Source organism: Lathamus discolor, chromosome 4 (genome assembly GCF_037157495.1).
Source record: "Lathamus discolor isolate bLatDis1 chromosome 4, bLatDis1.hap1, whole genome shotgun sequence".
Classification (NCBI taxonomy): domain Eukaryota; kingdom Metazoa; phylum Chordata; class Aves; order Psittaciformes; family Psittacidae; genus Lathamus; species Lathamus discolor.
The window spans coordinates 27,619,879-27,640,074 of NC_088887.1; the positions used below are offsets into that span (position 1 = coordinate 27,619,879).

Here is a 20,196-nt window from a genome sequence, read left to right on the forward strand (position 1 = left end):
AAGATGTGTACTTGCTTACACGAAGTTAGGGTTACACTACTTGATCAACCTAAATTTAACACGTAAACTTCAGGTATGTCAGGTTTATGCCAGGATGGGCTATAAAAGAGAACCATGGCTTTTTGTTACATTTTCTCTTTTTTTGAATGACAGTATGAAGATGAACATTCATTAGCACTCCCCATCACTGTCTTCTAGTTCAGTGTGTGTAAACCAAGACAGATGAGTCTTGACTACACAGGAATTAACATCTTACTCCTTTAGGTGTTAATTAAGCAGCCAGTTCTGTTCTTGTAGTACACTACTTTTTCCCCTATCCTATGCATGCTTTAATCATAATTGCCTTCCTCTTACTTATCTTTAACGTGTTCAAAGATTTACAGCACAACACCCTTGTAACCTAATTTTGCGGTTCTAATTTGTTATACTGGTTATTTTTTTATAATTATGCCTCAAAGTTATTCTAGAAATGAGCATGCAAGATGCAAAAAAAATAAATCTATGGTGATTTGGTTCATTTGTCCTTTCAAAACAAAACCTATTTTGAGTGGAGAAATCACCAAAAGAAGTATTTTCTCAATACAAGTTAATTTCTCTGTATTCATTTATAACATTCTATAACAAATAAAAGTGAAATGTTCTCAAAGCAGAGAGACAGAGTTTTAGATTACAGTGTTTCACAGAATTTTTGCAAAATATTTTTCAAAATTGTTTTTTCACAGAGCTCTTTATCAGAGAGAAAGTAAAACAGGTGAACCTGTACTATTATAACAGACTGTCATCAGCACCCCACATTTGCAACAGAAATTTTCATTAAAAGTAAAAAGAATTCCATTGTAATGTAAGAATGTAGATTTATCTGAGATACCATCTAGTAAAATGATGATGATGTTTTGGTTTATGAATTACTGAGATCATTAAGAAGAATCCAAGTCTTGAAATCATGTTGCACTTCCACACAACCTTTAAAGGCTTTTCTATACAAAGAAAATTACTAGAATAGTTATTACAAAATAAGATAGCTATTTTTGACCAACATGCTGTGTGCAGATGTTAATTATAGACTATTTTTATTATTCTAAAAAGGAGTCTGTATGGAAAGCTCTCCAAGAATAACTGTCAAACTCAGCATCTAGTACAAATTTTCCATATTGGGCTCTATGGGTTGTTTAATGAAAATATTTTTGCTACATTTAACTTAAAAAGATTAAAAATATGGATAGCAGTCTTGTGCTCTTCTAACAAAGTACTTAAGCGTATTTTTAGGATTAACGTTGTACAACAACATACAGACAGAAAAAGTGTATATATGGAATTAACTCTATTATTTACTACCACTTTTCCAGTAATCCTGTAACTGCATTCAGAATGCTCTTATTTGATTGCTGGTGTTTCCTGCAGTTGTATAAAGCAAGGAAAGAAATGGTGATCTTGTAGTTGCTGAAATAAAAGAGGGAAATGTGAAGAAACTGTGGAAGTACTGTGATACCATACCAGAAAAGGTCAGAGAAATGTGTGGAGACAGCCCTGTGCACTGTGTTTGTGTTCGCTTGCAAGAGAAGCAGAAGAGTGACCAGAAAAAAAACCCAAACTGTCAACCTTATGTTTATATAAACCCTTTGCATTTAAGTGGATTTACTATGGTGTAAGGGTCATGTTAATGAAATGCAAATGAAATTGTATGTATGTATACATGAGTCTATGCATTTGGGCAATTAGAACTGAGTGTTTACTGCAGTGGGAAGGCTTCTGTAATTAGCCTAAACTTCATTTCATTGTCTAATGGGATACCTTCTCCTCACAGTTCATCTCTTCATTACCTGCATTGATTTGTTGTCATTACATCAGCTTTATTCATCATTTTATGAGCTATCCCTTAATTTAATTCCTCACTGCTATTTCGTCACATTCCCCACCTCTGTACTTTTTTCCACCAGGCGCCTCCCATATATTTAAATTTTCTGTCAACACATTGTTTGTATCACCATGTGGCTTTAAACAGCAAAGCAGTCCTACTGAAATAAATGAAACTTTGTATATGCTGAAAGTTACCATGTGCTGGGCCACACCAAATAAAGAATTTTTCTGCTGCCAACGGAACAGTTTTTATTTTATTAAATGTAGGTCACCACTATACTGGACATATATATGTCCAGTATATATATATATATACACACACACACATTTTTTGCAGAAATGTTATTTGTATTCTATATACATTTTTGCACGTGAAAAATAAGATTTTGACATGAAGAGCATCATGGCATCCTACTCCTTTGGTCTGCATCAAAATAGCTGTTAGAGATTTTATTTATAAATAATCTTTCCTCATTTTGCTACAGCCTAACAAAATATAGCCAACATTGCTGTTCTGATTATCAAAGAAATACTTATGACGCTTTTCTTGGTTTAGAACCGTGTGAGATCAGTGGTGATGTATTTTTAAGATGTTGTTGGAAAGTACTCAGATGCAGTATTGACTGTCACGATGAGTAATTTTCCCTGATTCATAAATTTAAAGGGCCATTACACCTCCTGTATTTTTAATCCCGAATCTCTCAGACTGGTGGTGTAACTAATAAAAAAAAGGCTCTGAAGGTCACCGTGCAGTCCATCTTCTGCTGGTGCGCTGAGGCACCCTGCGGCAGGTGGGATTCTGTCCGGTCCAGCTGCACAGGCACAAGGACTCGGTGTGACATGTGAGTCTGCAACTCAGATCAGTGCCGCGTAGCTCCCTTTTCGTCCCGAACATCTGAATTCTCGTTTCATGAGTTAACTCTGTTGTTCGTACTTCCACCCCAAGGTGGGCTTAACTTCGGGAAATGCACCGACAGCGACCGTGGTCTTCTTTGAGTTCAAGTTTTCCTCAATGGAAAAAGTTTATTGTGTTGCAACACATGTCCTTGAGCTTGTGAAGATCTCGTAGCTCAAAAACAAAATAAATCGGAGGGAACAGCTGCGGAGTCCGCACCACACGGCCCCGGGAGGCGGAAAGGCAGCAGCAGCAGGAGTGGGATGCGCCGGGATCTGCTGCCGGCCGCGGGTCCCGACTCCGGACGCCTCAGGGAAGGGCGGAGCAGCACCCGGCGCGCAATCCCTGCGCTCGGAGCCAGCCCGGGGCGGGGAGACCCCTCGGACACGTTACAAGTTTTGGGGGGCGCGGAGGCAGAGCCCCACAGCGGCACCTGCCCCACGGCCCGCCAGGCACCTCCCCGTTCTCCCGGGCCGAGACCAGGCCGGGCTGCCGCGCCCCCGGCCGCGCCTCACCCTCCGCCGCCGGCGTCGCCCGGTGTCTATTAACCGCTGCCGCCGGCGGGGAGCTGCGCTGCCGGGAAGATGGCGAGCCGCAGCCTGCGCCTGCTGCTCCTCGGTTACTTGGGGGTCCTGAGCTGTAAGTGGCCGCTTCCTTTCCCCGCGGGGCGGGTGTGGGGCTACCGCGTACCGCTCCCTCTGGGAACGCCCCTTCTGCTGGGCTCTCTGGCCGCGGGGGAACGGACCCCAAAGTGGCCGAAGTGTCTCGGGAGGATGAGGGGGGCTCGGCCTGAGGGTGCCCGGTCCCTTCCCCGGCCGCCGCCCGGGCCCTGCCCTGCCGCGCCCCGCCGGGAGCCGCCCCTGCGGCGGCACTGCCCGGCCCGGGGAGCCGCGGGGCAGGGAGAAGAGGGGCAGGAGGTCGTTTCTTCTTCCTCGCCCCGGAGCGAGAGGAGCCAAGTGGCGTTTCCCGCAGCGAAATAGGAGAGAGCGAGCGAGCGAGTCCTTCGCGGCAGGCGGGGGACGGCGCGGTGATTGTTTCCATGTGTCTGTTGCTCTCGCACAGATGTAACCTGTTTAAGCCGGGCCTGTTTGAGGGCAAGCCAGTGGCTCTCTGCAGTGGTGCGAACTTTAGCATGCGGGCTGCGTAGTTTGCTTTTCTGATGGCCTTTACGAGATCGATGAGCGAGTGACGGGAGCGTGTGCTCTGTTGCCAGCGCTGGATGCTGCAGCTCTAGAGCAGCCTTGTGTTTCCAGTGTTTTTATGGTCCTATTGTCTAACCCCTTAAAAACACAACGGGAAGATGGGGGGGCGGGGAGGGGGGCAAGCAGGGTAAGATAAGTTGGCAAAAGCTGCCGGAAAGCACATGGAAATAAGTGAAAACCAGATCACATACCTGTGAAGAAGCAGTGGATTGATACATAGCATTCACAGTGCCAGTCGTGTGATAAGGTTCACAGTGCCAGTCGTGTGATAAGGATGTCACTTTCAGATCCCATCTTGCTGCGTTCCTGGTTTATGCTTCTTTTATTTTGCTGGTATTTGGGGGGAAGAGGCTGTACATGGAAACAATGCTTTGAACAGAGTTAGGTAGCACAGTCTGGCAGTGAAATGACCAACTGGGACCAGCCTGGCATGGGTTCTCCATGCGTTGTGAATGGGGGACATCCACGATGATGGTGCTGGGCATGTTTGGTAGGTTACCTTTCATTCCTCCTCACAGAAGCTTGTATGTGTGGAAGGTCCTTTTTTACAAAGGAGAAATGAGTTTAGTTGAGGAGAGACTTGAAATGGTCCATGTCTGCGCATCAAATGATGCATTTGGTGGAGGGTTTTCCTCAGCACCACCATTCTTTGCTTCTGAGATACCTTATGGAAAATTTGGGATGTTAGATGAGCAGCTAGCACAGACTTTCTCTTTCATATACTAATATACAAATAATAATTGTTTCAGGGTCTTCAGGCAGCTCAGCCTTGTGGTTAGTTCTGCCTGCTGGCAGTGCTGGCTTTGGCCAGTGAGGAAATGATGCAGAGGGTGATTTGGAAGCAGTGCAGTGGATCAGAGTGCCTACATTGTTGTCACACTTGCCTCCTTTTTTTCTGTTTTTTTGTTTTGGTTTTTTTTTTTCCTCTTCCTGTCCCAATTCCCAAGAAGAACCAGGTGGGGAGAAAGTTTGCCAGCAAGGCACTGATAAGAAGTCATCACATGAAGAAAGTGACTGTAGTTGGGTGTGCAAATGCTGCTTGTTTGTGTGAGCCAGGGGAAATCCAGGCAATTAGGAGACTGCTGCTGCTCTTCCTGTGGCTCAAGTACGTTCACAAGAGCAATAAGACTAATACTGACATCCAAGTCAGTTGTGGTGCTTGGATGGTCCTTAACATGGGACTTGTGTGCTCTGGAGATGGAGGGGAATGAGCAAAAACTAATGAAAAAGAGAAAGCGGTGGCTGGTATGCGAACTGTGTGAGCACTATATTGTGGAGCAGACGTAGAGAACATGCTTGGTAACTCAGCTGCATAGTTAAGAGCTGTGTAAATTGGTCATAGGATGTCAGCATAGCCACGAACAGTACTTGGGTAGATCAGGTTTGGATTACTTTTTAGTGAGAACCTACTAAGAAATATTAACAACCAACAGAAACAGTGATTTCTGAGCAAAAGCTTTTTTTTTTCCCCTTCAATTTAGGGAAAAATAAGGGAGTTGGAGGTGTTCAATAATGTTCTCTGTCACTATGAGCTCCTGAAACTGATGCTATCTGGGAAGTTTTAAACAGTGCCACAAAGTAGCACTTTGTAAGATCTGTTGGCCAGATGCTTACAAAATGTAGAGAAACGACTGTTGTTAATTATCATGGCTACTGTGGAGGAGATAGTATGTACGGATGGACTGGCCTTCTTGGGAAGTTTCTAGGTGTGATTTTTTTTATTTTTTTTTTCCTGCATTAGTTTACATTAAAAGTTAATCTGGTGATGCTGTACCAGGTTATGCACAGACACAGATATGTCTGTGTGAGGACAATGCAGAGGTGATAAATAGTAGTCTTACATAAATATTTGATGGAGCTCACTGGGATAGTTTGAGCAATAAATAAAGTAAGGGTTTGTTTCTGGCTCTAAAGCAAACACTCCTCCTTGCTCAGGAATCTTTCAGCTAGATGCAGAGGTTTTAGACCGAAAAAAGCCTTTTGTGTTTCCTCCTCACCCCCAACAAGAAATCATGAAGCATGACTGCACTGGCTGTAGGAATGACAGTGGAAGTCTTTAAACTGTGCTCCTGATTGCCTGTGCTGTGCAACTGATGTACTCAAAATGTAGATTATTGACAACCCCCAGCCTTCTGTTAAACCCTCTTTGTTTGCTGGATTAATTTGGTTGTTGACCAGCTGGTGATAGAGGTGATCCTGCCCCTCTGCTCTGCTCTCATGAAACCCCACCTACAGTACTGTGTTCCGCTCTGGGGCCCACAACATGAGAGGGATGCGAACCTGGTTGAGTGAGTCCAGAGGAGGCCACAAAGATGATGGGAGGGCTGGAGCACCTCCCCTGTGAAGACAGGCTGAGAGAATGGTGCTGTTCAGCCTGGACAAGAGAAGGCTCCAGGGGGGCCTTATAGCAGCCTTCTAGTAAAGAGGCCTACAGGAAATCTTAAGAGGGACTTTTTACGAGGAAGATAAAAAGTTATGAGGAAGGGGGAATGGTTTTAAACTGGAAGAGGGTAATAGCTTTAAACTACATATAAGTTAGATACTGGAAAAAATTTCTTCATTACGAGGGTGGTGAGACACTGGCACAGGTTGCCCAGAAAAACTGTGGCTGCCCCATCCACGAAAGTGTTCAGGGCCAGGCTGCGTGGGACTTTGAGCAACCTGGTCTAGTGGAAGGTGTTCCTGCCCATGGCAGGGTGTTGGAACTGGATGAGCGTTAAGGTCCTGTCCAACTCAAATAATTCCATGATTCTATGACTTACTCTGATTTCTATGTCAGAGTCCATATTCAGGTGAGATGCCATTTCTTAAACTTGTAACACTGCATACTTCTTTAGTAATACCTGTATGTTGTAATAATATAAACCAGACTACCTATTGTTTGGAAAGGAAGTGGGGAGTAGATACATAAAAGAAAGGTTCCTTCTCTTTCTGTTTTATTTGAGGAACAGTACTTCTTTGCTATAGACTTGTGGTTGTCTATAAACCTGCATAGACTCTTAGACACCACAACATATGCTGTCAGATGAAAGTAAGCTTCTCAAATACAAACAAAAAAATGAAAATTAACTATATAAAAGCCAAGCTTGTTTCTAATGTTCAGCCTGACGTTGTTGTTGTTTAGGACTGTGATGACACTGCACAAGATACCCAAATGCTTCTGAACGCATAAAAATTTAGGACTTGTTTGGAAGACCTTCCTGCCTTTAAAAGGGAGACATGCTCCTCTCTTTAGCTGATGTTATAACCTTCACCGTATCAGCCTCTTGGTTAGATCCTCAGAGCTCAGAAGAAACTTTGTGAGTTATTGGCATGTCTCTTGCAAATCATGGCCATTGCTGCATTTGAGCAAGTCATGCTATTTCCTTTAAACCTAGTCATGCTGCTTGAAAGGGACTCTCTAATTCTGAGCCCTCAGCCAGAAGCGCTGCTGTTCTGTGGCGAGAGCTTTGCCTCTCTCCTTTCTCTCTAGCAGCAAGGAGCCAGAGAGAGCTGGTCCCTGGCTGGCCTTGCAGTGTTCTTAGGAGGCTGTGAGACAAGTAACCTGAACTATTTGATGTGCAAATATAAAAGTGAGTGTGACTGTCTTCCCTTACTGCATGCAAGACACAGGAAATGTACCTGAAAATGTCACATTCAGACAACTGCAATTTCTCTTCTTTTCTTCTGCTTAAGGTGGATGTGTGCAAGTGGAGACCTTGCTTTTGCTGTCCCTCAGCCTCTGAGGTCCTGTTTTCTTAGCTTTAACATTGCAACAATTCTTTGTTCATGTCACAGGACGTATATTTCTGGTAATTGTGAATAACATAGGGCATCTGGCATTAATAATGAGCGTTAAAGCTACACTGTGATTAGCAGACCTAATTGAGCCTGGATAAAGTCTTCTCACTGGCTAGTTAACTGAATTACACAAAGATATTTTTGAGATTGTTTCCTGTATTATTAAATTTCCGACTGCAGACTGTTTTGGCAGCAACACAGTATCTGCCAGTTTCTGCTGAAGAAACTGGCTGAGGACATCACAAATTATTAGTTACACTACTTGTGAGTTCTTACCTTTGACTTCACCTTTGCTCTTTAGCTGACAGACTTGACAAAACATGTGGGATCATCTTTTGTGACCTAAAGTTACCAAATTTGTCTGCATCTACTGACCCCAAATATTACTGGGGGGAGGGGGGGAAATGTGTGCAGACCTGTTTTTAAAGAAGTGAGCTAAAACTGTTAGAGAAGTTCCTGAAAGGGTGCTGTAACTGCTTTAGGTTTTTCTCAGGTGCTGGTAATCGCATCTTAAGCATGGAAGAATGATCTTGTACAACTGACACAATAAAAACAAATCCAGTTTTCTCATAATTTCATGTGAGTGAATAATAGTGGTACTTCTTCACTGAAGACTGACAGTGACGTGTGTATCTTCTACAGTACCAGTAAGTAACCAGCAACCCCTTCTGGTTGGGGAGCTGGTGGGGGACAGGTTTGGGGTTGTCTTTTTGTGTGGGGTTGTGCTTTTGGAGGGGCATGAACAATTAATGATTTAGTTCTGAAATTGGGATTTAAAAGTTTACAGATGGTATGACCTACTTAGAGGCCATCAGCACTCAAAATGTCATCTTTCTGTTGGAGCACTTCTGAAGACAGTCTGTTCGTCATCGGTTCCCTGCAGCTGGCGATCCCTTTTAGGAATACTTAAAGTAAGGCTTAGTGTTGTAGTTTTTCTTAGCAGTTCTAGAGGTGACTCCAGGATAAATGCTTACATAAAGAAAGATTATTAAGAGATGTTCACACAGCCAGAAATGTCCACATCATGATATAAATATCTTGTGCTTCAATTGTTTTGATATACAAGGTAGACATTTGTATTTGTCATTGTAGACTACTTGCCAGGGCCATATGGAATGGCTAAATTAAGGTTCCCTTGAAGTTATACAATGATAACAGATGAAAAAAAAATTGCATAAAATGGTGTCCCAGTGGATATACATGGTGAACCATGATATTGCTCTTTTTTCTTGTTTGGCTGGTTGAGGTCTTTTTTTTTCTCCACTGTGATAATTTTGTGGCACTATTGCATATAGGTGGCAAAGTAGGTAGCTTACAAGTTTACTTTCTAGTTTACTGGCTAAATTACAATGGGGTGAGCACTTTAATGGAACATGGAAACTGAGGAAAATGTTATGTGGAAGCTGAAAGACAATTCATTTACCAGTAATTAATTGTATTTTGGTTATCACTCCCACTCCACCATCAATTTTGTAAAGATAGCTTTACTTCAGTTTACTTTCTGGTGTGCCTTTTGCCATCTGGAGTACTTTTCAAAGAGGTAACAGTTTTAGCAAAACATTTCTAAAGAAAAAGTCTATCTCATCTTCCTCAAAGCGCTGTATGTGATTGTGCTGTAATTCCACCGCAGGAAGCTTAAAGCAAATATTATGGTGTCTTGTTATCAAGACAAATTATTTGTTTCCTTCATCTAAACACTGGGGTGTTTTAGGGGAATGAATATGTATTTCAAAGAATGAGACAGCAAATAAGGCTGGAGGAGCATTTGGATGGTTGCCAGTGCTCACCTGTATTTCCAAAGCCACTTTTTTTCCAGAGGGCACCAATGAGTTATGTCAGCTCCGTGCTCACAGTATATAACTGAGCATGCAAGTGCTTATAAAAAATTTCTTAAACCAGGCAGAAGGTGAGCTTGGCAGCTGAACATCTGGTCTGTTCACTTGTCGGTTTCTGGCATACACTGGGAGGTGAAGGAGCTTTTGGAGAAAGAAGAAAATAGTCATTCTTGAACAACAGCATGTAATACAATAGTGCTAGTTGAACAACTTGTAAGTCAGTAGCCCCTCCTGGTTCATAGGAATTAAAGCAGGCATCCAGTTTCTCTCAAGGATAATAAGCAGGGAAAAACATGATAGAAAAATCTGATAATGAGCCTTTTTGAATGCACACATTTTACAAGCTCAAAACTTAGCAGTTTGCAGTAAGAGTTGGGAAGATGAAACTTGCATTGAAATAGCTACAGCTTGATCCTGGCTGTTTAAAAACAGCCATGTTTTTGAACATATGAGAGATGATAAGAATTGAGCTGGAAAGAACAGACCCTACAGGTGTGAAGTTTCATAGCTTTACATAAGTTTTGTTTGGATCAGCTTCTTAACTTCTTGAGAGCATGTTCAACCCTTAATTTCTCAAGCCAGTCCAAACTACTGGATCAGACTCAAAGGGAAACAAAACATTATCTGAATGGAAAGTGATATGGTTGTTTTGATACTAGATAATGTTAACAATAGAGGCTATATTGCCGTTCACAGACTGTTAGCACAGTACTTGGAAATAATGATGGAACATGCATTCTTGAGGAGTGACTTTTGCTCAAATTAATATAATAAAGAAACCATAACGCTTGAGTATTGTATCTCAGTCTGCAGAAAGTGCCCAGTAGGAATTGAGAGTAGTTACTGGGGGTAGTATGCTAAGACTTTGTGTATGTTGGCTAGAGCTGAAGTAGAGTTGGAGAAGTGTTTGGACTTGGAATACTTGTAAATGTATGGAAGAATTATATGCAGAAAACTGAAGTTTGAATACATATTATGTGAGTTAGACAGCAGTTTATCACCTAAACTTACAGACAGTACCTACTGCAGGGAGGCTGTGGTTCATAACTGAAGCCTTCTAGTAGCTGTACTGACAAAAATTCGTAAAACCACATCATCTGGAATGATATCTGTAGCATGTGTAGGTGTGTTTTCTGCATGTTGTGGCTAGCTTTTGTGTTCCAGCACCCTTTCTGTTTCTACAAAATGGTCTTAAAAAGTAAATTCTTTGCCCTGTGACTACTGGGCCACCTAAACAGGTTTTCTACCCCTTCTCCAGTCTTTAAGCTAGTCAGCAACAAAGGCGAGAAATTCTGCCTTGAACTCCTGGCTTGTTGTTTGTGGCTCTTGATCTATGTACGCTTGTACCAACTGGCTGGGATTCTGGGGAGTGTGATAGGGCTTTGCAGCTTTGACACAGTTCAAACTGGTGGTGGTGAGCACTTCTGAAACTGGGATTCAAGCAGGCTGTCCCATGTTGTTAATAATGAAGGGCTGTCCTTTATTTGGGGAGGCTGCCTAAATACAGAAGAATCTGAGAGGGCACAGAGGCTGAGGAAGAGAAGCAATAGACAGCTTTGGTGTGCCAAGACCCATGGAGGGCTCCTGGCTGGGACCCCAAGCAGCTTTAGCTTGAGGCACTGCTCAGTGGCATCAGCCAGGGTGCTCCGAGCTGCTGTTTTCATGCTACAGAGCTCTATTGGGTCTGATTGACTGGTGTTAATGTGTTAAGCTTGCTCGAGAGCCTGAACACTTAAAATTTAGATTGGGGTAAAGTCAGGCCCTGATGAGAATAAAACATTTAGCTGACTCATTCTATATGAAAGGTGTGTGTGTTATCAAGTTAACTCTTAATCTGTACAGTTTAATTCTAAACAGAAATATATACTTTATATGTGACATGACTGAAGACTCTTTAAATGCTGCTCCTGCTGAATTAAACAAATTTTTACGTGATGTCTTGCCAATTAAGATGTTATATGTCAACATTTGGAAAAGGGTATACATTTTAATAATTTCTAACAGATAAAAGCATATATTTTGTTGCTTGAGACTTACATTATAACTAATCAGTAACTTACACTGCTCTAAATCCAGCTTGTTTCAGATGTTTGCAACTCATAAATGTAGGAATAATTAAATAGAGGATGATTATCTTTAAAACTAAAATAGTGGCAGAATTTCAAAGGAAGTCCTCACTGGTATCTGTTTAGCACTGTTCCTAAACAAAAATATATGATAAATATTGCTGGGTTCAGTTCTTTTGTTGTGTGTTACTGGTTTGTTGGCTGGGATTTCTTTGTGTCCCTGTTCACCCTGCCTGCCCTTTTTTTAAAGAATAAACAAGTGTCACAGGGTTCTCCTTAAAAGATGGGGAAAGGGTGTGTCTCTATTTTTCTTTCTTTTCTTTCTTTCTTTCTCCTCTAATGTCCACATTAAGTCCAATTAAAAGATCATTAATAGCAATGCTTAGGTGTTGGAAGAGTTTGTGCAGGAAAGATGTTTATCCTCTAAGAAGATTTAGTAGCTTTCCATTTGAATTTCAGTAAATATTTTTATGTGAAAGGTAAATGTTTTAGACCTCATAGCAGCCTTCCAGTATCTGAAGGGGGCCTATAAGGATGCTGGGGTGGGACTCTTTATTAGGGACTGTAGTGATAGGACAAGGCGTAACAGGTTAAAACTTAAACAGGGGAAGTTTAGATTGGATATAAGGAGGAAATTCTTTACTGTAAGGTTGGTGAGGCACTGGAATCGGTTGCCCAGGGAGGTTGTGAATGCTCCATCCCTGGCAGTGTTCAAGGCCAGGCTGGACAGAGCCTTGGGTGGCATGGTTTAGTGTGAGGTGTCCCTGCCCATGGCAGGGGGGTTGGAACTTGATGCTCTTAAGGTCCTTTCCAGCCCTAACTATTCTATGATTCTATGATTTAGTCAGTATTTGAGTACTGTATCTTGCAATGAATGCTGCTGATGTCATCTGTTCACCAGTACAATGGTCCTCCCTGGTGTAACATCATTCACTGATACACAGTAATGTCATAACAACTTGAAAGGATCCTGAGGGGAAAATCAGTATCTCAGTATTGCAGTACAGCATCAGAAAATGTAAGAGAGAGTATCTATATAACAATCTACTAAACCCAAAAGACTGTTTTACACTGTGTTTTGGAAAGCTGGTAATAAGTATTTAGAATCAGACTAGCATTCGCTTAAACTGAGCACAACTGATTTTAACTTCATTGAACTATTTTTTTTTAATCCTTTCTGGATTTCTTAACCACTCATAGCTCTGATGCTAGCTTTGTAGCAAAAAGGCTCACAGCAAGAGCCTCAGCTCTGCAATAACAGTGGGAATAAATATGTAAACGTGCCCAGATCATCATCTTACTAAAATGTATTGTTCTGTAAATCCAGAGATGAACTCTGGAGACCTTATTGTGTGTTTGTATTCCATGTGATTACACCAATGTGTGTCTGCCTGTGTAATCTGCTTCCCAGTGTAGTCCTTGGTCCATTCTTCAAATATCTTTCTCAAAAAGAGATCCTTAAATGGAAGTTAGCTGACCTAAGTTGAAGGAGCACAAGCATCTTCACAGTGGCATTTTTTTAGTCTTATTTTTAAAGAAAAAGTCAGTTTATGCAGTAATAGTTTCTAGAACAGGAATATCTCATGAACAGTTGGTTATAAAGGGAATATGTGCAGAAGTAGGCAAAGCAGATGGCAAACCAGTAGTTTAAAGCAGCATATATGCCTATCTGGGAGTCATTGTTTCATGAAATGTGTTGGTCTATTGACTGTAGTAAGTATCCTAGAGGTATAACATGTGGGTTTTGATGATCTATCTTGTGTGTGCTCTACATTTCAGGTTTAGCTGTTTAACCACTTGGATTCCGGAGGATGTCAGATATAGCCATTTTAACCACCAGACTTTTAAGCACTAAGTTGTGGTTGAGAAGGTAGAGAGTCAGGCGGCTGAATCCTTAACCATTTATGGTTTATTCTAAAAAAACAACAAACAAACAATTCTAATGACTTTGAAAATAATTTAATTACAAGATTCCTAGCCCTACATGTTCCTGGTACTGCTTCTGTCTCTGACCTTTGACTAGATTGATTCATGCTGACAAGATTGTCTTCCATACAACTTATTCTGTCTCCTGAATTATTTTTTGTTTTACAGCATTACAGAATTGCTGACCTCTTTTTTTGTTTCATTTTTGTGACAGTGAAACAGCTCCTACTTTCTTAGTTTAAGCACCTGCAGACAATTTCATCAAACCTGATTACATGAGCAGAAAACCAGTGAATTGTGAATGTTAGCTCCCATACTGAGATTTCCCTTCTTCTGACGCAAAGCAGCAGTGTGTTTCATTACTGAACCTTACCCAAATATTCTCAAGGATGTGGCTTCTAACACATTTCTTCTGTTGAAAAGCTGTAATGATTGCCAAGTTAACATTTATGCTTGATTTAAAAATAAATAAAGCACAGAGTTACTCTATGTTTATTCCTGTTTCCTGTGTAACTTCCCAGTGTTGTTAGTCTCATGCTTTCTAATCTGAATACCCATATGTTATTTTGGTTGTGTAGCTTTTAATGAGATGAAGACTATAGTGGTTTATTGGTCTGGGGGGCTTTTTTGGTGGCTTTTCTGCAGTTTTTGTTTGGCTGGTTTTCTTGTTTATTTTTGTCCTCTTCATCCCTGTAAAGGAAAACTTGGCATCTATTATACTGACCTATTGTTCTTAGCTCTACCTTCCGGAGGATTTCTTCTAACCGCCCTTCTCCTTTAAGCATGCCAAACATCATCTGTTTGTTCTAGGTCCTCTTACTATATATCAGCCCTAATTGAATTGAAGGAGTGACTTCAGTCTTGTTCAAATGTGCTGGAAGGTGCTTCTATAAAACTTGATATTAAAGGACTAGCTTATCTATTAAAGGCCTGTAGAGTTAAAGATACGCATTTGTACTGTAAACTACAATGTTGATTAAAAGTAATAGTCATCAAACATGACCGTTAACTGCTTCTGGCAAGAAGAGACTATTGAGCAAACTTGGCAGTGTAAGAGATCATGTGTGAATGAAAATGGGATGAGCTAATTTGGCAATTGTATTTGGATTATTAGGAAAGATTCACCAAATTCTTTTGGCCAGGAGAGAAGTGGGCATCATGTTTTCATCTCATATGAGCAAATAATCTGGTCTGTAGTCTGGAGCAAAAAAGTTAGGAAGCTAACTTTAGTGCTGCTATCATTCATAGGATGCAGCCCTAAAATTCAAGGTTTGAGTGAAATTTGCTCAAGTGAAAACACCCCCAGGTATTGAAAACATCTCCTCAGTAACCCTATATTCACAAAGCATTGCACAAGCCTTTTGCTGAATATTTGTATTTAAAGAGAATCCTACTGGTTTTGGAAAGACTGACTTTTTTTCATGGATGTGCTAGCTAGAATGAAGTCACAGTATGTCCCACAGGCAGCAAAAACGGAATGGAGAAAGCCTGTGTAAAGCCCTTTTGTAAAAAACTCGATTTCTTACATCCTTTGAATGTTAGTATAGAAGTATATTCTAGGTCAACATCTTCTTGAGAGAGGACTTCTGAGGTTTTTTTGAATTCATGTTTGTCAGAGGTATCACCCCCTTCAGTAGGGGACATAAGGTGAAAATAGCTTTGATTATTACACTGCTGAAAATGAGACATTTGTGTGCAGCTGGTCAAATTACCTATCTTACCTGCTGCTTAGGATCTGTTTGCCATGCACTGTTCTGGTTAGTTAGCTACTCCTATACCTTTAAAAGCCAGAATTTAATACATGCTCATACATACCCATCCTCTGCAGTGAAAGTGCTTTGTAAAGTGCTTAGATTAATCAAAAAGGGTTGAGAAGACCTAGTGGGGGAAAAGATGCTATGAACTTGAGAAGGGACTGAGGATGCACAGGCAATTGGGTTCCAGTTTAAATGGGTAACACTAACAATGGGAAGAGACATTCCTTCAGTTTAACAATGTAGTTACTTAGAGCTTTTTAAAATTGTATTATCTTGGTGCTCTTCTTAGCATCTGGAAACATGATCCTGCAGTGAATGGATGACTTCACTGGTTCTGAATGAGCAGGGACTCCAGTTTCTTACGGTATTTACTGGAACTGTGACTAATCCTGGTTGACACAGTAGGAAAGTAAACTAAATTTGTTTTCAGGGGATTTTTTATAAGTAATGTGTGTATCTGTAGGTATAAAAATGACAGGAGTTCTTGAAAGTGTTTATCCTTTTCAAATTGATTAGCAGTTACAGCAAAAGTCACTTATAAATTATAGGAAATTTCAGAGATTTATCTTGAATTGTGGGCCACAAAAATTGTGTTTGTGTGGGTTTTGGGGTGTGTGTGTCATGTTTCTTCTAGTTTCCCAGCTCTCAGTGTTTCAGGGCTGATTTTACAGTTGATATAAATCAAGTCTAGTACTATTGCCTGTTGTTCAGGGGAACATGACAGTTTGCACTGGGTACCTAGCGTTGTCTTGTAAATTTAATAGTTCTACAGTTTCCCTAGGTGTTTGCACAGACCAGTGTTTTGCTGAATTGTTACACCTAATAGTGCAACTGGAAATCTGTTCAGATCACTGCTGCAGTGTGTGGTATGAGGTGGGCAGGACAGCAGTGGCAAGGGACTTCTGTAGCCTATTCTTTTGGTCTTTGGAAACATAATGGTACTAAACTAAACACCAACATCCTGATGTTCTTCTTAAAATAAGCTGCAGCTGAAGCAGCTATAGGCTTGCACTGTCCCTGCAAGCTGTTTGCAGCCACTGATGAGTTGCTGTGGAAACTGATGTTGGGGATGACTGGGAGAGGGCTGGAAAGTGGGCTTTTTTGTGAGAGCCCGACTAGTTTAAAACCCCATCCCCCATTTTCAGAAGCTCCCTCTGAATTGCCATGGAGACAAGAAGAGTAGCAGAGGTTTGAGTCTTGTAAAACTGCAATCTATAAATATTTATTTGGTTAATGGCATATGCTTTCTGGATTGTCTCTCTGTTGGAATAAACTCCATGCTACATTGAACCTCTGCAAGCTGTGAATTCAAACCATTTCCCTCTTCTGTGCGACTAGAAAAAGAGGAAGCAAAAATTGAGTTTTAAAATTTTATAATTAATTATATATATGTTCTCCGCCCTCCCTGAATTTCCCACACCATCTCATGTAGTAATCTTTCAGTGTTGGGACTGCTGAAAGCACTTAGGAGGCTGTTCAGTTTGTGGGGAATTGTGCTTTGAGTTCATTTCCTTTAGAAAGGCTGACCTAAATAATCTCTTCCGTTCTTGTTTCATGCCACTTAATTTTTATTCCCTACTTTCTCTTCTACAGGCTCTTCCAGGTTTGTGTTTCCAGGGCTGACTGCCCTTGGGGCTCTGCTCTGAAATGAATTATTAACATGATCTTAAACTCTTAGGACTACTACTGGCAACTTTAGATAATCGGCTCTGAAAACTTCAGTCTCTTATTACTTTCAAGATTGTTTTCTTTCTGCTTTACTTGAAAGTTAAAAATAAAGGCACCATCCACTGGTGTGCTGACCCCCCAGATTGCACTAAACAGTACACACAAAGCAGAGGTTTAACTCATTCTTAGGCTGGCATTATAAATGAAAACCTCATTGCTAGTCTGCTCTGTAGTTGAGCCATTTAACGCAGAAACTTCTTTCCTTTGTGGGATTGCAAGCTCCTCAGATCATCCAATACCAGCTTTAAATACAGGTAAAAATCCTGCTCTTTTTCACTTTCCGGCTAAGCTTCTTTTCCCCTGTTCAAAAACTGGTGGGATGACAGTGTAGTTCTGCATTCTGTTTCTCAAGTGTGTTTCACTATGAAGACAGAGTTACTGAAGCAAATTAAACCCTACTTTCTGTAACAGAAGAGTGTGAAGGACTGTTTTTACTTTTGTGCTACATCTAAGTAAAATAGTACTCTTTTTTTGTATTAGGCTCTAGACTTCTGGACATGTAATAGCTAGTAAATCCACACACAGTTGTTAGCTTTCCAGCCGTGTTCAAATCCTTAGCCATCAAATCCTTAGCCATCTTTTTTAGGTGGGAAAAGGGAGGGAAAACAGTGCTACAGAGATTTTGCCCAGTTGCCAAGGAGTGTATGTTGCAGTAGACAAAAACTATTTGAACCGGAGCAGCTTGTTCATTTAAGCTCCATTTTAGTCCAAGTTTTGAGGGTTTTTGTTTGGTTTTTTGAGACAACCCACTACTTGTCAGGTTCCTCTGTCTGGAGGAGCCACCCTAAAGTATGCTTTAGGGTGAACCTTGCTTTATCTCAATAGAGGGGCTGCAGGCAGGATATCTTGAAACTTGATTGCTTTCTTACTTGAGTATCTGTAGATAATTTGAATTTTTTTTTCTTCTAATTTAACTGCTTTTGCTCTTGAGATATTTTAATAGAAAAGAGAAAAGGTAAAGAGGGTATCTGCTGACTTCCCAGCAAAACTTATACAGCTTTTATAGCTGTATAAGACAGTGTATGTCTTAGATATCTAACTGACCTACCGTCTGGATGCTGGCCTTATCAGCTTCAAATGTATAACTCTGCTCAGGAGAGCAAATGGAATGGAGGGTTACTCCATTGTGCAATGGCTCTGAGCCTTGGCTGGAAGGGGAAAATGCCTTTGGGTTTTGGGGAAATGATTTTGGTTTTTCTGGGGGCGTGGGGAAGGTGAGGGGTTTCGTGTGTGTCAGATAATCAGCTGTAGAGATGGAATTTTAATTCTGTAATAGCTGTTCTTCCAAAGGAGAAGCCAAGGCAAATACTGGATTTGGCTCTTTTCTTCCCACCGCACTGCTCTTTCCTTGCTCCAAAAAACCTGGTCCATTTCTCCACAAATTGAAAAAATGTCGGGATTTAGGAGGGGGCTTGTATAATCGAAGGGGAGGGAAAGCTGACAGGTATCTGTGCATTCAAATTGTGGTTCATTACAAGGCCTTTAATGAGGTTGTCAATAAATCTTCTTATGGAAAAGGCACTGCCTACAATGAAGAAGTTAAGCTGTGCTACCCTACCAGTGAGCTTTTATTCCCTGTTCTTTGAACCTTCTGAGTCTCTAAAAGCCTGCTGCTTCTGCTGTATCTCTCATTCTCTGGAGTCAAGACCAAGATACTGCATTTTGAGTACTGTCTAAGGAATACAATAATTAGCCATTTATTTCCCCCTGATGCTTGAAACAGTACTAGCGCAGATACACTAGAACTTATTTGTAGTGTGAGGAAACCAGCACTGCATCTGCTTGTGTTGAGGAACCATTTTCCTTATAGTTGTAAGGACTATAAAGTGAACTTTGTTAAAAGCAGTTTCTTCAAGCTGCTAGAAAAACTTCCCTTGTTTGCCACTGACATAGTGCACATAGTGTAGGATCCCTAGGTTTTCTTCCTTGATTAAAAACATCTGCAAGGTCTATTTTCTAATTAGCCAGTAGGAGTGCTGAAAATCATGCCACGTATTTCACAGCATGTTAAGCTACTCCGAAGAGCTGTATGTGTGTGTTACTACTCGTCTGAGAGTTGCAGCAGCTCTGGGGTCTGAATATGTAGAACTTGCTGTGTTTTATTCTAGCAGTTTCCAAAGCACAAGAGAAGCACTGCTGACAGCTGCCACCTAAGTGAAGGGGTGGCTAGAAGCTCTTTAAGTTCCTTTTGTGTTTTAGATCTCTTTAGCTTCTCAGCCAGAAAATGTGGCTTCTCTCAAGTCACTGTCCTTTATGTGGTCACACCATGCTGATTAAAATACAAACTTGATCTCCACATCTGGCCTTAGATGGGATGCTTACTCCCACTCTGCAGACCACCCCCTCCCCCCCCCCCCCCCCCCCCCTTCAGTTTACTCCTTTGTTTTCTGTGGCTGAAGATACACGGGGCTGGGGATTTTTGTGAATTGGATAAACTCACTCCCAAGTAAATCCTGTTCTATAAATATTATCTAAGATTCAAGAAATTAAGTAGCCCAAGATAACTGAAAGACTGAAGTTGAGCTTCTTAAACCCCCCCCCCCCATGATGTGGGATAACTTCTTCTAGCCCTTGTCCAAAATTTGTAGTCTTAATAACATATTCATGTTGTTTACTGAATGAAGCTGGATTTACTCTAGTTGTTTTAGGCTACATTTGGTGTTTAAATGACCAGTTTCAGAGACTGCTTAAGGACTCTGGCCAACACAGGAGACCCCTGCAGAGGCTGTGAATACTCCTGATCTCTCTCCAGTGTGTTTGCTGGAGGTTAGCATTCACCAGGCAGAACTGATGGAAAATGAAGTCTGCTTAGACACTGGCCGCTGACAGCAGCATGGCTGTGAAGAGTGGTGGGTCTGAGCCCTGGCTGCCTATTTTAGTGTCTGAGTTATCATAGTCTAGCCTGCCAACACCACCATGAACAGGGTTGGTAGCCTTGCAGTTGTAGCAACTGCATCTTAGACTACCGAGAAGAATGTGAGTTGTGTGATTGTAACGGAACTCTGTGCTGTTTGAGAACCTCAGGGTAGTAGTTACATAGCTGAGAAGTCTGCATCAGCATCTAGGCATGTTCCTGGTGGCTTATCCTGAGGTGGTCATATATCTGAAAGATGCTAACACCAAACAGATGTCTGCCTTCCTATTTCCTTT

At 41.4% G+C, this 20,196-nt stretch overlaps 1 protein-coding gene across 1 annotated transcript in view; it reads left to right on the forward strand.

Annotated features, from left to right (window-relative positions):
* The first annotated feature begins 2,990 nt into the window (after positions 1-2,990).
* The window catches only part of JAM2 (junctional adhesion molecule 2), a 33,303-nt gene continuing 16,097 nt past the window's right edge, over positions 2,991-20,196 (forward strand). Inside the window, exon 1 of the mRNA XM_065676748.1 lies at positions 2,991-3,391. Within this exon, the coding sequence (XP_065532820.1) occupies positions 3,337-3,391 (55 nt within the window). The 5' untranslated portion in view covers positions 2,991-3,336. The remainder of the gene's footprint in view (positions 3,392-20,196) is intronic.